Genomic DNA, 16694 nt, shown 5'->3' on the forward strand with positions numbered 1-16694 from the left:
GAGAATCTCCCGTTCCACCTCATCACCATGAGAATCTCCCATTCCACCTCATCACCATGAGAATCTCCCGTTCCACCTCATCATGATGAGAATCTCCCGTTACACCTCATCATGATGAGAATCTCCCGTTCCACCTCATCACCATGAGAATCTCCCGTTCCACCTCATCATGATGAGAATCTCCCGTTCCACCTCATCATGATGAGAATCTCCCGTTCCACCTCATCATGATGAGAATCTCCCGTTCCACCTCATCACCATGAGAATCTCCCGTTCCACCTCATCATGATGAGAATCTCCCGTTCCACCTCATCACCATGAGAATCTCCCGTTCCACCTCATCATGATGAGAATCTCCCGTTCCACCTCATCATGATGAGAATCTCCCGTTCCACCTCATCACCATGAGAATCTCCCGTTCCACCTCATCACCATGAGAATCTCCCGTTCCACCTCATCACGATGAGAATCTCCCGTTCCACCTCATCATGATGAGAATCTCCCGTTCCACTTCATCACCATGAGAATCTCCCGTTCCACCTCATCACCATGAGAATCTCCCGTTCCACCTCATCACCATGAGAATCTCCCGTTCCACCTCATCACCATGAGAATCTCCCGTTCCACCTCATCACCATGAGAATCTGCCGTTCCACCTCATCATGATGAGAATCTCCCGTTCCACCTCATCATGATGAGAATCTCCCGTTCCACCTCATCACCATGAGAATCTCCCGTTCCACCTCATCACCATGAGAATCTCCCGTTCCACCTCATCACCATGAGAATCTCCCATTCCACCTCATCACCATGAGAATCTCCCGTTCCACCTCATCATGATGAGAATCTCCCGTTCCACCTCCCGTTCCACCTCATCACCATGAGAATCTCCCGTTCCACCTCATCATGATGAGAATCTCCCGTTCCACCTCATCATGATGAGAATCTCCCGTTCCACCTCATCATGATGAGAATCTCCCGTTCCACCTCATCACCATGAGAATCTCCCATTCCACCTCATCACCATGAGAATCTCCCGTTCCACCTCATCACCATGAGAATCTCCCGTTCCACCTCATCATGATGAGAATCTCCCGTTCCACCTCCCGTTCCACCTCATCACCATGAGAATCTCCCGTTCCACCTCATCATGATGAGAATCTCCCGTTCCACCTCATCATGATGAGAATCTCCCGTTCCACCTCATCATGATGAGAATCTCCCGTTCCACCTCATCACCATGAGAATCTCCCATTCCACCTCATCACCATGAGAATCTCCCGTTCCACCTCATCACCATGAGAATCTCCCGTTCCACCTCATCATGATGATAATCTCCCGTTCCACCTCATCACCATGAGAATCTCCCGTTCCACCTCATCACCATGAGAATCTCCCGTTCCACCTCATCACCATGAGAATCTCCCGTTCCACCTCATCATGATGAGAATCTCCCGTTCCACCTCATCATGATGAGAATCTCCCGTTCCACCTCATCACCATGAGAATCTCCCGTTCCACCTCATCATGATGAGAATCTCCCGTTCCACCTCATCATGATGAGAATCTCCCGTTCCACTTCATCACCATGAGAATCTCCCGTTCCACCTCATCACCATGAGAATCTCCCGTTCCACCTCATCACCATGAGAATCTCCCGTTCCACCTCATCACCATGAGAATCTCCCGTTCCACCTCATCACCATGAGAATCTCCCGTTCCACCTCATCACCATGAGAATCTCCCGTTCCACCTCATCACCATGAGAATCTGCCGTTCCACCTCATCATGATGAGAATCTCCCGTTCCACCTCATCACCATGAGAATCTCCCGTTCCACCTCATCACCATGAGAATCTCCCGTTCCACCTCATCACCATGAGAATCTCCCGTTCCACCTCATCACCATGAGAATCTCCCGTTCCACCTCATCACCATGAGAATCTCCCGTTCCACCTCATCATGATGAGAATCTCCCGTTACACCTCATCATGATGAGAATCTCCCGTTCCACCTCATCACCATGAGAATCTCCCGTTCCACCTCATCATGATGAGAATCTCCCGTTCCACCTCATCATGATGAGAATCTCCCGTTCCACCTCATCATGATGAGAATCTCCCGTTCCACCTCATCACCATGAGAATCTCCCGTTCCACCTCATCACGATGAGAATCTCCCGTTCCACCTCATCACCATGAGAATCTCCCGTTCCACCTCATCATGATGAGAATCTCCCGTTCCACCTCATCATGATGAGAATCTCCCGTTCCACCTCATCACCATGAGAATCTCCCGTTCCACCTCATCACCATGAGAATCTCCCGTTCCACCTCATCACGATGAGAATCTCCCGTTCCACCTCATCATGATGAGAATCTCCCGTTCCACTTCATCACCATGAGAATCTCCCGTTCCACCTCATCACCATGAGAATCTCCCGTTCCACCTCATCACCATGAGAATCTCCCGTTCCACCTCATCACCATGAGAATCTCCCGTTCCACCTCATCATGATGAGAATCTCCCGTTCCACCTCATCATGATGAGAATCTCCCGTTCCACCTCATCACCATGAGAATCTCCCGTTCCACCTCATCACCATGAGAATCTCCCGTTCCACCTCATCACCATGAGAATCTCCCATTCCACCTCATCACCATGAGAATCTCCCGTTCCACCTCATCATGATGAGAATCTCCCGTTCCACCTCATCATGATGAGAATCTCCCGTTCCACCTCATCACCATGAGAATCTCCCGTTCCACCTCATCATGATGAGAATCTCCCGTTCCACCTCATCATGATGAGAATCTCCCGTTCCACCTCATCATGATGAGAATCTCCCGTTCCACCTCATCACCATGAGAATCTCCCGTTCCACCTCATCATGATGAGAATCTCCCGTTCCACCTCATCATGATGAGAATCTCCCGTTCCACCTCATCACCATGAGAATCTCCCGTTCCACCTCATCACCATGAGAATCTACCTTTCACCTCATCACCATGAGAATCTCCCGTTCCACCTCATCACCATGAGAATCTCCCGTTCCACCTCATCACCATGAGAATCTCCCGTTCCACCACATCATGATGAGAATCTCCCATTCCACCTCATCACCATGAGAATCTCCCGTTCCACCACATCACCATGAGAATCTCCCGTTCCACCACATCACCATGAGAATCTCCCGTTCCACCTCATCACCATGAGAATCTCCCGTTCCACCTCATCACGATGAGAATCTCCCGTTCCACCTCATCACCATGAGAATCTCCCGTTCCACCTCATCACCATGAGAATCTCCCGTTCCACCTCATCACCATGAGAATCTCCCGTTCCACCTCATCATGATGAGAATCTCCCGTTCCACCTCATGATGAGAATCTCCCGTTCCACCTCATCACGATGAGAATCTCCCGTTCCACCTCATCACCATGAGAATCTCCCATTCCACCTCATCACCATGAGAATCTCCCGTTCCACCTCATCACCATGAGAATCTCCCGTTCCACCTCATCATGATGAGAATCTCCCGTTCCACCTCATCATGACGAGAATCTCCCGTTCCACCTCATCACCATGAGAATCTCCCGTTCCACCACATCACCATGAGAATCTCGCGTTCCACCTCATCATGATGAGAATCTCCAGTTCCACCTCATCATGATGAGAATCTCCCGTTCCACATCATCATGATGAGAATCTCCAGTTCCACCTCATCATGATGAGAATCTCCCGTTCCACATCATCATGATGAGAATCTCCAGTTCCACCTCATCATGATGAGAATCTCCAGTTCCACCTCATCATGATGAGAATCTCCCGTTCCACCTCATCATGATGAGAATCTCCTGTTCCACCTCATCATGATGAGGATCTCCCGTTCCACCTCATCATGATGAGAAGTTCCATGAACCTCAGCAGGTGACCTGCTACACATGCCTGCAGCAGTTGGTGTGATCTGAGAGTACCTGGTCTGACCTCGTGACCCAGTCTGGTCCTGGTTGTGGTCATGCTGGATGGACGTGGCCCCCAGAAGGACTGTGGTGGTTCAGCCAAGCTGTGTTGCTGTCATGTCATTGCCTGGCTGGGTATGTGTGTCAACAGGTGGAAACAGCATCACTGAGTGTGCACGTGCATACAGCATCACCTCGTGCTGCAGGTCATTCAGTAGGAGGAAAAAATCCTGCGTGTGCCTGTCTGTCACCGGACAGCATTGCCCGTCTTATTGATTGGAAACGGAATGAGTGCTGACACATCCACGCAGTCAGCGCATGCACGCGACCCATCATCCACCTCAGCGCGAGGCCACCGAAGCAGCGAGCGGAGGGATGAGTCTCGCGGACGGCTCTGAAAGCTGACCCGCGGGGCTCCACGCGCCCGGACTGGCCGGGAAATATGTCTCTTCTCAAGCAGCGTGGGAGAGAGCTCGAGCGCTTCGACGGATTGTCTCTCATTTACTGGTAGGTGCACAGCTGGTTCTGATCCTCCCAGATCAGCTGATTTAAACCGGTTTTTATAAATTGGCTCTGATCCAGAAAGCAGTTTTTGTCCTGATGTGATGTTTTTTTTTTCTGTCGGTTCTGATCCAGAAGTCAGTTTTTCTTGTTGTAATGATGTTTTCTGTCGGTTCTGATCCAGAAGTCAGTTTTTCTTGTTGTAATGATGTTTTCTATCGGTTCTGATCCAGAAGTCAGTTTTTCTTGTTGTAATGATGTTTTCTGTCGGTTCTGATCCAGAAGTCAGTTTTTCTTGTTGTAATGATGTTTTCTGTCGGTTCTGATCCAGAAGTCAGTTTTTCTTGTTGTAATGATGTTTTCTATCGGTTCTGATCCAGAAGTCAGTTTTTCTTGTTGTAATGATGTTTTCTGTCGGTTCTGATCCAGAGTCCCAGTGTGGTCAAACAGAACCAGTCAAACAGATGAAATGTGATGGTGGGAGCAGTTTTCTTTGGTCTCGGGGGGAGGAGTCTGTCAGCTAAATGTAGGTGCTGACAGGGCGATTGAGCCAGGAGGGTTTAAATGCAAGCTGAAGGGAGGCTAGAACATTGCTGGCTCACCCCCTCTCTATCCCTGAATCACAACCATCCACCACAAACAGAACCACACACTGAGGTTTCCCTCATGATTCTCTCGTCTCAGAAGTTACCCGAGCTCTGGGACTACTTCCTGATCTACGTCTCCGGAGCCCTAGAGTTTAACCCTGACAGCAAAGACGTAGACCTGGGACTGTTTCCGCTAAGGATGAACCCCACCTTTAAGACGAGGTAGGTTCGGGAAAACCCAGGACATCAGCATGTCTGTGGTTGCTGTGGTGACAGGAAATCATGTTAAAATGGATTTTAAATGAAGATTTAAAGCATCAGGGAAGGTTGTACAGATAAAACATGCATGTTGTTGTTTGATATCAAGAGGAAGGAAGTGGGAATCGTTTCCTGCATAAAGCCAGAACGTGATTGTTTTCAGTATGTTGGCTTAATGTGGAGCTCTAAAAGACCACAGCGATTAAAGCACTTGGCTTATTCCTGGTCTTGTGTTCCAGATGAAATGATCCTAATTCCAGGAAAACATAAATTTTATTGTGATGTCCCGTCCAGTTGGATTTGCTTCACATCAGGCGAGAGCTGCTGATGTCATCAGACAGCATCAGGGAAATATGCAGCCTCATGAGATTCCAGCTCACACAGCACCCAACCTGCACGACGTTTATTCATCTCAACACAGTGCTTGTTTACACGTGCTCAGTCTGCACATACAGATGAGGTCCACAGCTGACATGATGGAGTAAATATGGAATCATGACAAAGAAGGTTTGGAGTCCAGGTATGGTCCTGTGTAGACCAGGCAGGTCAGATTTCCATGGTGACCCCATACCAGCTGGTTCCGGTAGGTGTTTCTAAGCTGTCCACGATAAGCAGATATTCCATCTTGCAGCAGAAAAACCAGCGCTACCATCTTCACAAGGATAGAGTGTTCATACATAGACACATCAGTTATGTTCTGATATCTTAAGAAACATCAGGCCTGTGTGAAGCAAACACAAAGCAAGCTGCTGACTCGTCTAACAGACGGGAAGATCTGTTGGCAGAACTGCAACCATCTGATATGCTTATGCACTGACATCTTTACTCTATGATCCCAAATAACCTTTACTCTCCTCAATATTTACACAAAGTGAATGTAGACAGGTTTCTATCCCTCCTGCACGTTACGTTACCTGCTGCAGAGTACCGAGATGGGTTTCTATCCCTCCTGCACGTTACGTTACCTGCTGCAGAGTACCGAGATGGGTTTCTATCCCTCCTGCACGTTACGTTACCTGCTGCAGAGTACCGAGATTTTTCTTGCTGTTTTTTGTCATTTTTTTGTTGGCATTGTTTTTGTTTTTGCTATTTTTTGTCGTTTTTGTTGATATTGTGAAAACGGTAATGAAGAAAGAACAAATCCCTGATAATCTTATTATCTATTTTTCCAGGGTAGAATGCTGTGAACTCTGTCAGATACTGGTCCACAGAGCTTTTCTTTCTTTCTTACCTAGTTATCCTCTGTGTATACGATCAGAGGCTGCCACAGTGGTGGCAGGCGTGACCTGATGCATGTTGACACGCTCTTTACTTGACTCCTCTCCGGTGTGATCCAGGCCTCTGGTGGCAACAAACATCACTTTAGTCCTGCTGTGACAGGAAAACAACATGCTCTCATTAAGTCACCTGGGCTTAGCATCTTTCACCTGTTTATCTGGGACACATCATTGTTTATTTTGGATAAAATATCTCAAGCTGCTCTCGCTGGAAGCTTATTTTTCACCACTTGCTGTTTCTGTGACAACATGCAGTAAACAAAGTAAACAATTCCAGGGGTAAATAAACCAAGCAAACCCTTGAGATTCAAGTTTTCCGGATGTCAAATCACCAGCTTGGTGCCTTCAGAGAAAAAAAGCACTGGTGGTGTTTTTAACATGGGTCCTTGTTCACAGCCATAAATGATAGCAATGGTTACCAAAACCCCACAGTTTGAACAAATTTTTGTTCCTGGTTTTCTTTTAAAAAAAAAAAACTGCACTCAAGACACTCTAATACAGGGGCTGTAGTAAAAAAAGAAAGCTGGGTTGAGCCTCATCCTTACCCTGTGGAGTGGGAGCTGCACAAGCAGAACTGATGTATCGCACCAATATTAAGGCCAGGGGGAGAGAACGCATAACAAAGGGCTGGCATCCATGCGCTGGTCTCTGAGATTCCATTCCCTGGACACTGGTCTTTGCCAGTCTTCTGTGCTTCTCGGACATGCGTCACTCCAGTGTCACTATGCATAACTGACAGGAGCATAACCTCCTGTTGATGTATGCCACTGCTGTCGTATTATCATTCCTCACCAGGACAAGATGACCCATGAGGCACGGGATCAAATGTTTCAGAGACGATGGATGGATGGATGGATGGATGGATGGATGGATGGATGGATGGATGGAAACCTCTACATGCAGTTAGTCACAGTTTATGTGCTGGACTCCAGGAAGAATGCCTGCAGAGCTGCAACTAATGGGGATTCAAATAAAACAATAAATCAAGCAAACAAGGGTGGGGGGGGGGGGGGGGTGGGGGGGGTGGGGGGGGGGGTGGTGTTGTCTGTGTATTTATGTACAATGAACAACTGACCCGATTATTCCACATTTAAGAAGAGACTTGGTCCTTGTCAGGACGGAATGTGCACATGGTGGTGTCCGTGTCTTTATTTACTACACGTGTTACCGTGTCACCACCTGCATCAGCTGTTCCACCTGCATCAGCTGTTCCACCTGCATCAGCTGTTCCACCTGCATCAGCTGTTCCACCTACATCAGCTGTTCCACCTACATCAGCTGTTCCACCTGCATCAGCTGTTCCACCTGCATCAGCTGTTCCACCTACATCTGCTGTTCCACCTGCATCAGCTGTTCCACCTGCATCAGCTGTTCCACCTGCATCAGCTGTTCCACCTACATCTGCTGTTCCACCTGCATCAGCTGTTCCACCTGCATCTGCTGTTCCACCTGCATCAGCTGTTCCACCTACATCAGCTGTTCCACCTACATCTGCTGTTCCACCTGCATCAGCTGTTCCACCTACATCTGCTGTTCCACCTGCATCAGCTGTTCCACCTACATCTGCTGTTCCACCTGCATCAGCTGTTCCACCTACATCTGCTGTTCCACCTGCATCAGCTGTTCCACCTGCATCAGCTGTTCCACCTGCATCTGCTGTTCCACCTGCATCTGCTGTTCCACCTGCATCAGCTGTTCCACCTACATCTGCTGTTCCACCTACATCAGCTGTTCCACCTACATCTGCTGTTCCACCTGCATCAGCTGTTCCACCTGCATCAGCTGTTCCACCTGCATCAGCTGTTCCACCTACATCAGCTGTTCCACCTACATCAGCTGTTCCACCTGCATCAGCTGTTCCACCTGCATCAGCTGTTCCACCTGCATCTGCTGTTCCACCTGCATCTGCTGTTCCACCTGCATCAGCTGTTCCACCTGCATCTGCTGTTCCACCTGCATCTGCTGTTCCACCTGCATCTGCTGTTCCACCTACATCAGCTGTTCCACCTGCATCTGCTGTTCCACCTGCATCTGCTGTTCCACCTGCATCAGCTGTTCCACCTTCATCTGCTGTTCCACCTGCATCAGCTGTTCCACCTGCATCTGCTGTTCCACCTGCATCTGCTGTTCCACCTACATCAGCTGTTCCACCTGCATCTGCTGTTCCACCTGCATCTGCTGTTCCACCTGCATCAGCTGTTCCACCTGCATCTGCTGTTCCACCTACATCTGCTGTTCCACCTGCATCAGCTGTTCCACCTGCATCTGCTGTTCCACCTGCATCTGCTGTTCCACCTGCATCAGCTGTTCCACCTGCATCAGCTGTTCCACCTGCATCTGCTGTTCCACCTGCATCAGCTGTTCCACCTGCATCAGCTGTTCCACCTACATCAGCTGTTCCACCTACATCAGCTGTTCCACCTGCATCTGCTGTTCCACCTACATCAGCTGTTCCACCTGCATCTGCTGTTCCACCTGCATCTGCTGTTCCACCTACATCAGCTGTTCCACCTGCATCTGCTGTTCCACCTACATCTGCTGTTCCACCTGCATCTGCTGTTCCACCTGCATCAGCTGTTCCACCTACATCAGCTGTTCCACCTGCATCTGCTGTTCCACCTACATCTGCTGTTCCACCTGCATCTGCTGTTCCACCTGCATCAGCTGTTCCACCTACATCAGCTGTTCCACCTGCATCAGCTGTTCCACCTGCATCAGCTGTTCCACCTGCATCTGCTGTTCCACCTACATCAGCTGTTCCACCTACATCTGCTGTTCCACCTACATCTGCTGTTCCATCTACATCTGCTGTTCCACCTGCATCTGCTGTTCCACCTACATCAGCTGTTCCACCTGCATCAGCTGTTCCACCTACATCTGCTGTTCCACCTGCATCTGCTGTTCCACCTACATCAGCTGTTCCACCTGCATCAGCTGTTCCACCTACATCTGCTGTTCCACCTGCATCTGCTGTTCCACCTACATCAGCTGTTCCACCTGCATCAGCTGTTCCACCTGCATCTGCTGTTCCACCTACATCAGCTGTTCCACCTGCATCTGCTGTTCCACCTGCATCTGCTGTTCCACCTACATCTGCTGTTCCACCTACATCAGCTGTTCCACCTACATCTGCTGTTCCACCTACATCTGCTGTTCCACCTACATCTGCTGTTCCACCTGCATCAGCTGTTCCACCTACATCATCTGTTCCACCTGCATCAGCTGTTCCACCTACATCTGCTGTTCCACCTGCATCAGCTGTTCCACCTGCATCTGCTGTTCCACCTGCATCAGCTGTTCCACCTGCATCAGCTGTTCCACCTGCATCAGCTGTTCCACCTACATCAGCTGTTCCACCTGCATCTGCTGTTCCACCTACATCAGCTGTTCCACCTACATCTGCTGTTCCACCTGCATCAGCTGTTCCACCTGCATCAGCTGTTCCACCTACATCTGCTGTTCCACCTGCATCAGCTGTTCCACCTGCATCAGCTGTTCCACCTACATCTGCTGTTCCACCTGCATCAGCTGTTCCACCTACATCTGCTGTTCCACCTGCATCAGCTGTTCCACCTACATCAGCTGTTCCACCTGCATCAGCTGTTCCACCTACATCTGCTGTTCCACCTGCATCAGCTGTTCTACCTGCATCAGCTGTTCCACCTACATCTGCTGTTCCACCTACATCAGCTGTTCCACCTACATCTGCTGTTCCACCTGCATCAGCTGTTCCACCTACATCAGCTGTTCCACCTGCATCTGCTGTTCCACCTACATCAGCTGTTCCACCTGCATCAGCTGTTCCACCTACATCTGCTGTTCTACCTGCATCAGCTGTTCCACCTGCATCTGCTGTTCCACCTACATCAGCTGTTCCACCTACATCTGCTGTTCCACCTGCATCAGCTGTTCTACCTGCATCAGCTGTTCCACCTACATCAGCTGTTCCACCTGCATCAGCTGTTCCACCTACATCTGCTGTTCCACCTGCATCTGCTGTTCCACCTGCATCAGCTGTTCTACCTGCATCAGCTGTTCCACCTACATCTGCTGTTCCACCTGCATCAGTGGAAATGTGGAAATGACAACCCTCTGCTTTATGCTTTACCACGCTGACCACACCCATGCAAATGTCTGACCAATGACATGATGATTCCCGGAGCCATGTGAGAAGAAAGTTCTGCTCTGCACACACCTGGAGAAAAGCTTTAAGGTGTTCCCAAACATGCCGCGCAGACATGATGCATCATGCATCCTCTCTGGTGAGGATGGATCAGGCTTCAGACCAGCTGTTGCCGTCTACACACATCTGCAGTCTGAAGTAAGAGATCTGACGCTCTGTGTTGCTTTTCAGACCTGAGCGACGCGTCAGCACAGCAAGGAAACGCCAGTAGGTAGAGAAAAACCAGCAATGAGTCAAAGTTCCCTGGAGGAGAAGCTGTCAGCAATCTGTTTCAGGATCTTCTGTGGAGAGAAAATCAAACCCAATGGATCGATCCACCAGAGGTGATGAGAGCAGGCCATAATGGGAGGAGTGGAACACATTGATTTTCCCTCCACACTCAGGATGGAGCACATTCAGAGTCTCGAGATTCTGCAAGAAAATGAAAGATTTATCATTCGGAATTAAGAACCACACGTCTATCAGAGAGGAACACATGATCTAGTTATTTCTACTGGACCAGCACTGCTGATCCTACTGTTGGTTTTCTCCCAATGTCAGGTCATGGGCCAGCTGCTTAAACTGGGAAGTCCCTCTCCAGTCACATTCCCCAGACTAGCTGAGAGACATGAAGGAGATTCACACCAGGACGGTCCGGGGGTCTGACTGGACGGATTTCCTTTGGTTTGGTGTTGAAGCTGGCCGTACCTCAGAGGAACCGAACCTCCTGGACAACGTTAAAACATCTGTTCTCCACACAGAAACGTTTATCAGGTCAAAACGACAGACTGAACACCGTGCAGAAGGATATTTAGTTGGATCGGGTCGCAGGATTGTTTTTACTTTTGTGGACATGAGTGTTTCTCTGCTCAGCGTCCACGCTGTGAAGCTCTGCAGGACGGTTATTGTGAGGAAAGTTGTCTCCATGCCGGCGTCCAGCAGCCTGAGAGGTGTTTCTGCTGCTGCTTCTGTCATTCAGGATGGAGAAACAGCTGGAACCAGAATGATACCTGCTTTCTGCAGCTGTCTCCATCACATGAATGAAGTAGCAGGAGGGCTACAGGGAGGTGGTTTGGTGGTCCAGTGGGACGCGGTCCCAAATGAAAACCATCTGCTTAAAATAAAGCTTCAGATGTGTTGTTGTGTTACTGTGTTGTTGGTTTTATTGGAAATGAAAACATTAATCACATTAAACGTGAACAAATACAGAAAAGTAATGAAGGGATTTACTGTTAACGTGTTGCCATGTGGGTCGGGTCGCAGGTTCTACATAAACCGCCCGGGTTTGGTCATCCGGGTTGGATAGAACTGGACCCATGCAGGACTCTGGTCTTGGTGTTTTCTGACCACGAGCTGACGTGTCTCGTACCAAACAATCTGCATCACATCCTTCTTCTATTGATGATGGAGGACGCCACGTTCTGATTGGTCGCTGGATAGTCTGTTAGCAGGCCAGCCGTTAGCAGGCCAGCCGTTAGCAGGCCAGCCGTTAGCAGGCCAGCCGTTAGCAGGCCAGCCGTTGGCAGGCCAACCGTTAGCAGGCCAACCGTTAGCAGGCCAACCGTTAGCAGGCCAGCCGTTAGCAGGCCAGCCGTTAGCAGGCCAACCGTTAGCAGGCCAACCGTTAGCAGGCCAGCCGTTAGCAGGCCAGCCGTTAGCAGGCCAACCGTTAGCAGGCCAACCGTTAGCAGGCCAGCCGTTAGCAGGCCAGCCAAGACCCCCGGCTTTCAACGCTGGATGCTAGTAGCTAGTTGCTTATTCTTTCTATCATCTATCATCCTAACCGCTTAGTCCAGTTCAGGGTCACGGGGAAGTTGGAGCCTATCCCAGCAGAGGCAGGCTACACCCTGGACATCTCGCCAGTCCATCACTGGGACACACAGAGACAAACAACCACTCCTAGGAGGAATATAGAGTAACCAGTCAACCTAACATCATGTCTTTGGACGGTGGGAGGAAGCTGGAGAACCCAGAGAGAACCCACGCATACACGGGGAGAACATGCAAACTCCACACAGAAAGGCCACTGACCAAACCTCGCCCAGCCAAGGATCTAACCAGCGACCTTCTTGCTAACCACCATGCTTACTGGTTGCTAATTACATCCTAACTGGTTGCTGTTTGGATGCAAACTGGGTGCTGAATGAATGTGATTCCATGTTCCTGTGCACACGTCAATCTGAATGTGTCATGGGTCTGAGGGCCCTGGTGTGTGTGTGTGTGTGTGTGTGTGTGTGTGTGTGGGTGGGTGTGTCTTGTTTTTAGGTGGAGCCTTTGTTAGCAGTTAATCTTAATGCTGAAGGCAATCATCCCGTTTCATGGCCACAGTATATCTACCCCGGTTTGAGCACCACTCTCCGCCGGATTGTTGCATACACTTCCCTGATAACGTCTGGGCTCTGTGATCGCGTGTGTCCTTTGTCTTTGCTTTTTCAAGGAACTTTGCCTTGTTGTTACAGAAACTCTTCTGCCAACCAGCCATTCCCTTCCCTCAGCTGCCATCCCTGCCTGCTCGCCTGCCAACTTGCACCACCGACTCCATTTGCCACATTTTTCAACAAATAAACTGTCTTTGTCACCACAAGTTAACGCATCTGCGATTGGGTCCCCTTGTTTCCCTCTTGACAGAATGTTCATTTCTGATGTTTGTTCACACGAATGATTGTTTCTGTGTTTCTACAGAAAGCATGTGATGTTTGTTTTGTAAGTTTTCTAGATGTTTAACAGCAAACTTAAGATGATGAAAGGCCTTGTGGTGTTCAGATCCATCCCACAGCAAGCTGCCTTGCTTTGGGAGACAAAAGGATCAAACATGTGTTTTGTCTCCTCTTTGTGTTGCTGCGTTACTCACACAGACACACCATCAGAAAACAAGCTTCAGAAACGTGTGTGTCCCTGTGATTCAGCCAGAGCCGTTTGATTTCTCAGTGTGGATTGGATAATCCCATAATCTGATAACGATCCACTCTGCAGATTTACTGATTAAAGTTCAAATGGCTGTTGCCATGGCTGCATAAATCTGCGTGTGCACGGACATGGAGAAATGGGATTTGGCTTGTGGTAATGTGCATGTTTAGCTTTATACACAACACACACCATCCTAAATACTCAGGCTGCTGATAAATCAGGTTGATTTTGAACCATTTTGTGATAATTGGCCAGTAATTTCACACCAGGGTCTGGATTATTCCCCAGTAGACACTCCACGGCTGCAGGTGCTGCTGTGTGGTGGTACGTTGTTCTCTCTGCATGAACAGCATTCAGACCCAGGAAAACAGGGATGAAGGGATGAAGAGCATGAATGCACCACCAAGTGAGTGAAGAGGCTGATTTCGTAGAGTCTGTAGCTGGAGCTAGTCTGAAACTAACAAAGCAGGCTCTGAGGCTGGGGTCCAGCGTCAGACAAGATCCCAGATCCAGACTGGTCCTGGCCCCTGAAACCACATGAGACAGGACTGCACTGACTGGATGGAAGTCCAAAAGTCAACGAGGTGGAGGACTTTTCCTTATTTATAAAGGGTCAAGATGGCAGCTCAGAGTTCTTCTTCTGTGTAGGTGTGTGTTTTAAATATTTATTGCTGGTTTTAAATTTTGTTGTGATGGTGATGCAGAGCTTGAAAGTACAATAAAAACACTCAGTGAGTAGAGATTCTCTTGACCAGATTCTAGTTTTCTAGCTAGTTTCCATCTGCAGAGTGAGAATTCCAGATCCAGACTAAACTGGTGATAGGCAACCAGATCCAGACTAAACTGGTGATGCCCAACCAGATCCAGACTAAACTGGTGATAGGCAACCAGATCCAGATTAAACTGGTGATGCCCAACCAGATCCAGATTAAACTGGTGATGCCCAACCAGATCCAGACTAAACTGGTGATAGGCAACCAGATCCAGATTAAACTGGTGATGCCCAACCAGATCCAGATTAAACTGGTGATGCCCAACCAGATCCAGACTAAACTGGTGATAGGCAACCAGATCCAGATTAAACTGGTGATGCCCAACCAGATCCAGACTAAACTGGTGATAGGCAACCAGATCCAGACTAAACTGGTGATAGGCAACCAGATCCAGATTAAACTGGTGATGCCCAACCAGATCCAGACTAAACTGGTGATAGGCAACCAGATCCAGATTAAACTGGTGATGCCCAACCAGATCCAGACTAAACTGGTGATAGGCAACCAGATCCAGATTAAACTGGTGATGCCCAACCAGATCCAGACTAAACTGGTGATTCCCAACCAGATCCAGACTAAACTGGCGATGCCCAACCAGATCCAGACTAAACTGGTGATTCCCAAACCAGATCCAGACTAAACTGTCGATGCCCAACCAGATCCAGATTAAACTGGTGATGCCCAACCAGATCCAGACTAAACTGGTGATGCCCAACCAGATCCAGACTAAACTGGTGATTCCCAAACCAGATCCAGACTAAACTGGCGATGCCCAACCAGATCCAGACTAAACTGGTGATGCCCAACTAGACTAAACTGGTGATGCCCAACCAGATCCAGATTAAACTGGTGATGCCCAACCAGATCCAGACTAAACTGGTGATGCCCAACCAGATCCAGATTAAACTGGTGATGCCCAACCAGATCCAGACTAAACTGGTGATGCCCAACCAGATCCAGATTAAACTGGTGATGCCCAACCAGATCCAGACTAAACTGGTGATAGGCAACCAGATCCAGATTAAACTGGTGATGCCCAACCAGATCCAGACTAAACTGGTGATTCCCAAACCAGATCCAGACTAAACTGGCGATGCCCAACCAGATCCAGACTAAACTGGTGATGCCCAACTAGACTAAACTGGTGATGCCCAACCAGATCCAGACTAAACTGGTGATAGGCAACCAGATCCAGATTAAACTGGTGATGCCCAACCAGATCCAGACTAAACTGGTGATTCCCAAACCAGATCCAGACTAAACTGGCGATGCCCAACCAGATCCAGACTAAACTGGTGATTCCCAAACCAGATCCAGACTAAACTGGCGATGCCCAACCAGATCCAGACTAAACTGGTGATGCCCAACTAGACTAAACTGGTGATGCCCAACCAGATCCAGACTAAACTGGTGATGCCCAACCAGATCCAGACTAAACTGGTGATGCCCAACCAGTTCCAGACTAAACTGGCGATGCCCAACCAGATCCAGACTAAACTGGCGATGCCCAACCAGATCCAGACTAAACTGGCGATGCCCAACCAGATCCAGACTAAACTGGCGATGCCCAACCAGATCCAGACTAAACTGGCGATGCCCAACCAGATCCAGACCGATGAACTGGGGACGTGCAACCAACTGGACAGTATTCCAACAGTTTGTCCGACGGGGAAAATTAGATATTGGACTCATTTTACACATCCAGCTCTTCTGTCTTGCTTCCTTTAGAAAGATCAGACGATATTCTGGTTCTTCTCAGGTCTCCTAAGACCTCCTCTGTCTCCACCTCTAGCCTGTCTGTCTCCTGAGACCTCCTCTGTCTCCACCTCTAGCCTGTCTGTCTCCTGAGACCTCCTCTGTCTCCACCTCTAGCCTGTCTGTCTCCTGAGACCTCCTCTGTCTCCACCTCTAGCCCGTCTGTCTCCTGAGACCTCCTCTGTCTCCACCTCTAGCCTGTCTGTCTCCTGAGACCTCCTCTGTCTCCACCTCTAGCCTGTCTGCCTCCTAAGACCTCCTCTGTCTCCACCTCTAGCCTGTCTGTCTCCTGAGACCTCCTCTGTCTCCACCTCTAGCCTGTCTGCCTCCTAAGACCTCCTCTGTCTCCACCTCTAGCCTGTCTGTCTCCTGAGACCTCCTCTGTCTCCACCTCTAGCCTGTCTGCCTCCTAAGACCTCCTCTGTCTCCACCTCTAGCCTGTCTGTCTCCTGAGACCTCCTCTGTCTCCACCTCTAGCCTGTCTGTCTCCTGAGACCTCCTCTGTCTCCACC

General features: G+C 49.3%; 1 protein-coding gene across 1 annotated transcript in view; it reads left to right on the forward strand.

Annotated features, from left to right (window-relative positions):
- Positions 1–4404: 4404 nt before the first annotated feature.
- Positions 4405–16694, forward strand: part of LOC306765243 (syntaxin-binding protein 4) — a gene marked incomplete at both ends in the record, with an annotated part of 222431 nt that continues 210141 nt past the window's right edge. The window contains one exon of the mRNA XM_079252645.1: positions 4405–4469. Coding sequence (XP_079108771.1) covers positions 4405–4469 — 65 coding nt within the window. The remainder of the gene's footprint in view (positions 4470–16694) is intronic.

This window comes from Telmatherina bonti, assembly GCF_933228915.1.
Source record: "Telmatherina bonti genome assembly, chromosome: 14".
Lineage (NCBI taxonomy): Eukaryota > Metazoa > Chordata > Actinopteri > Atheriniformes > Telmatherinidae > Telmatherina > Telmatherina bonti.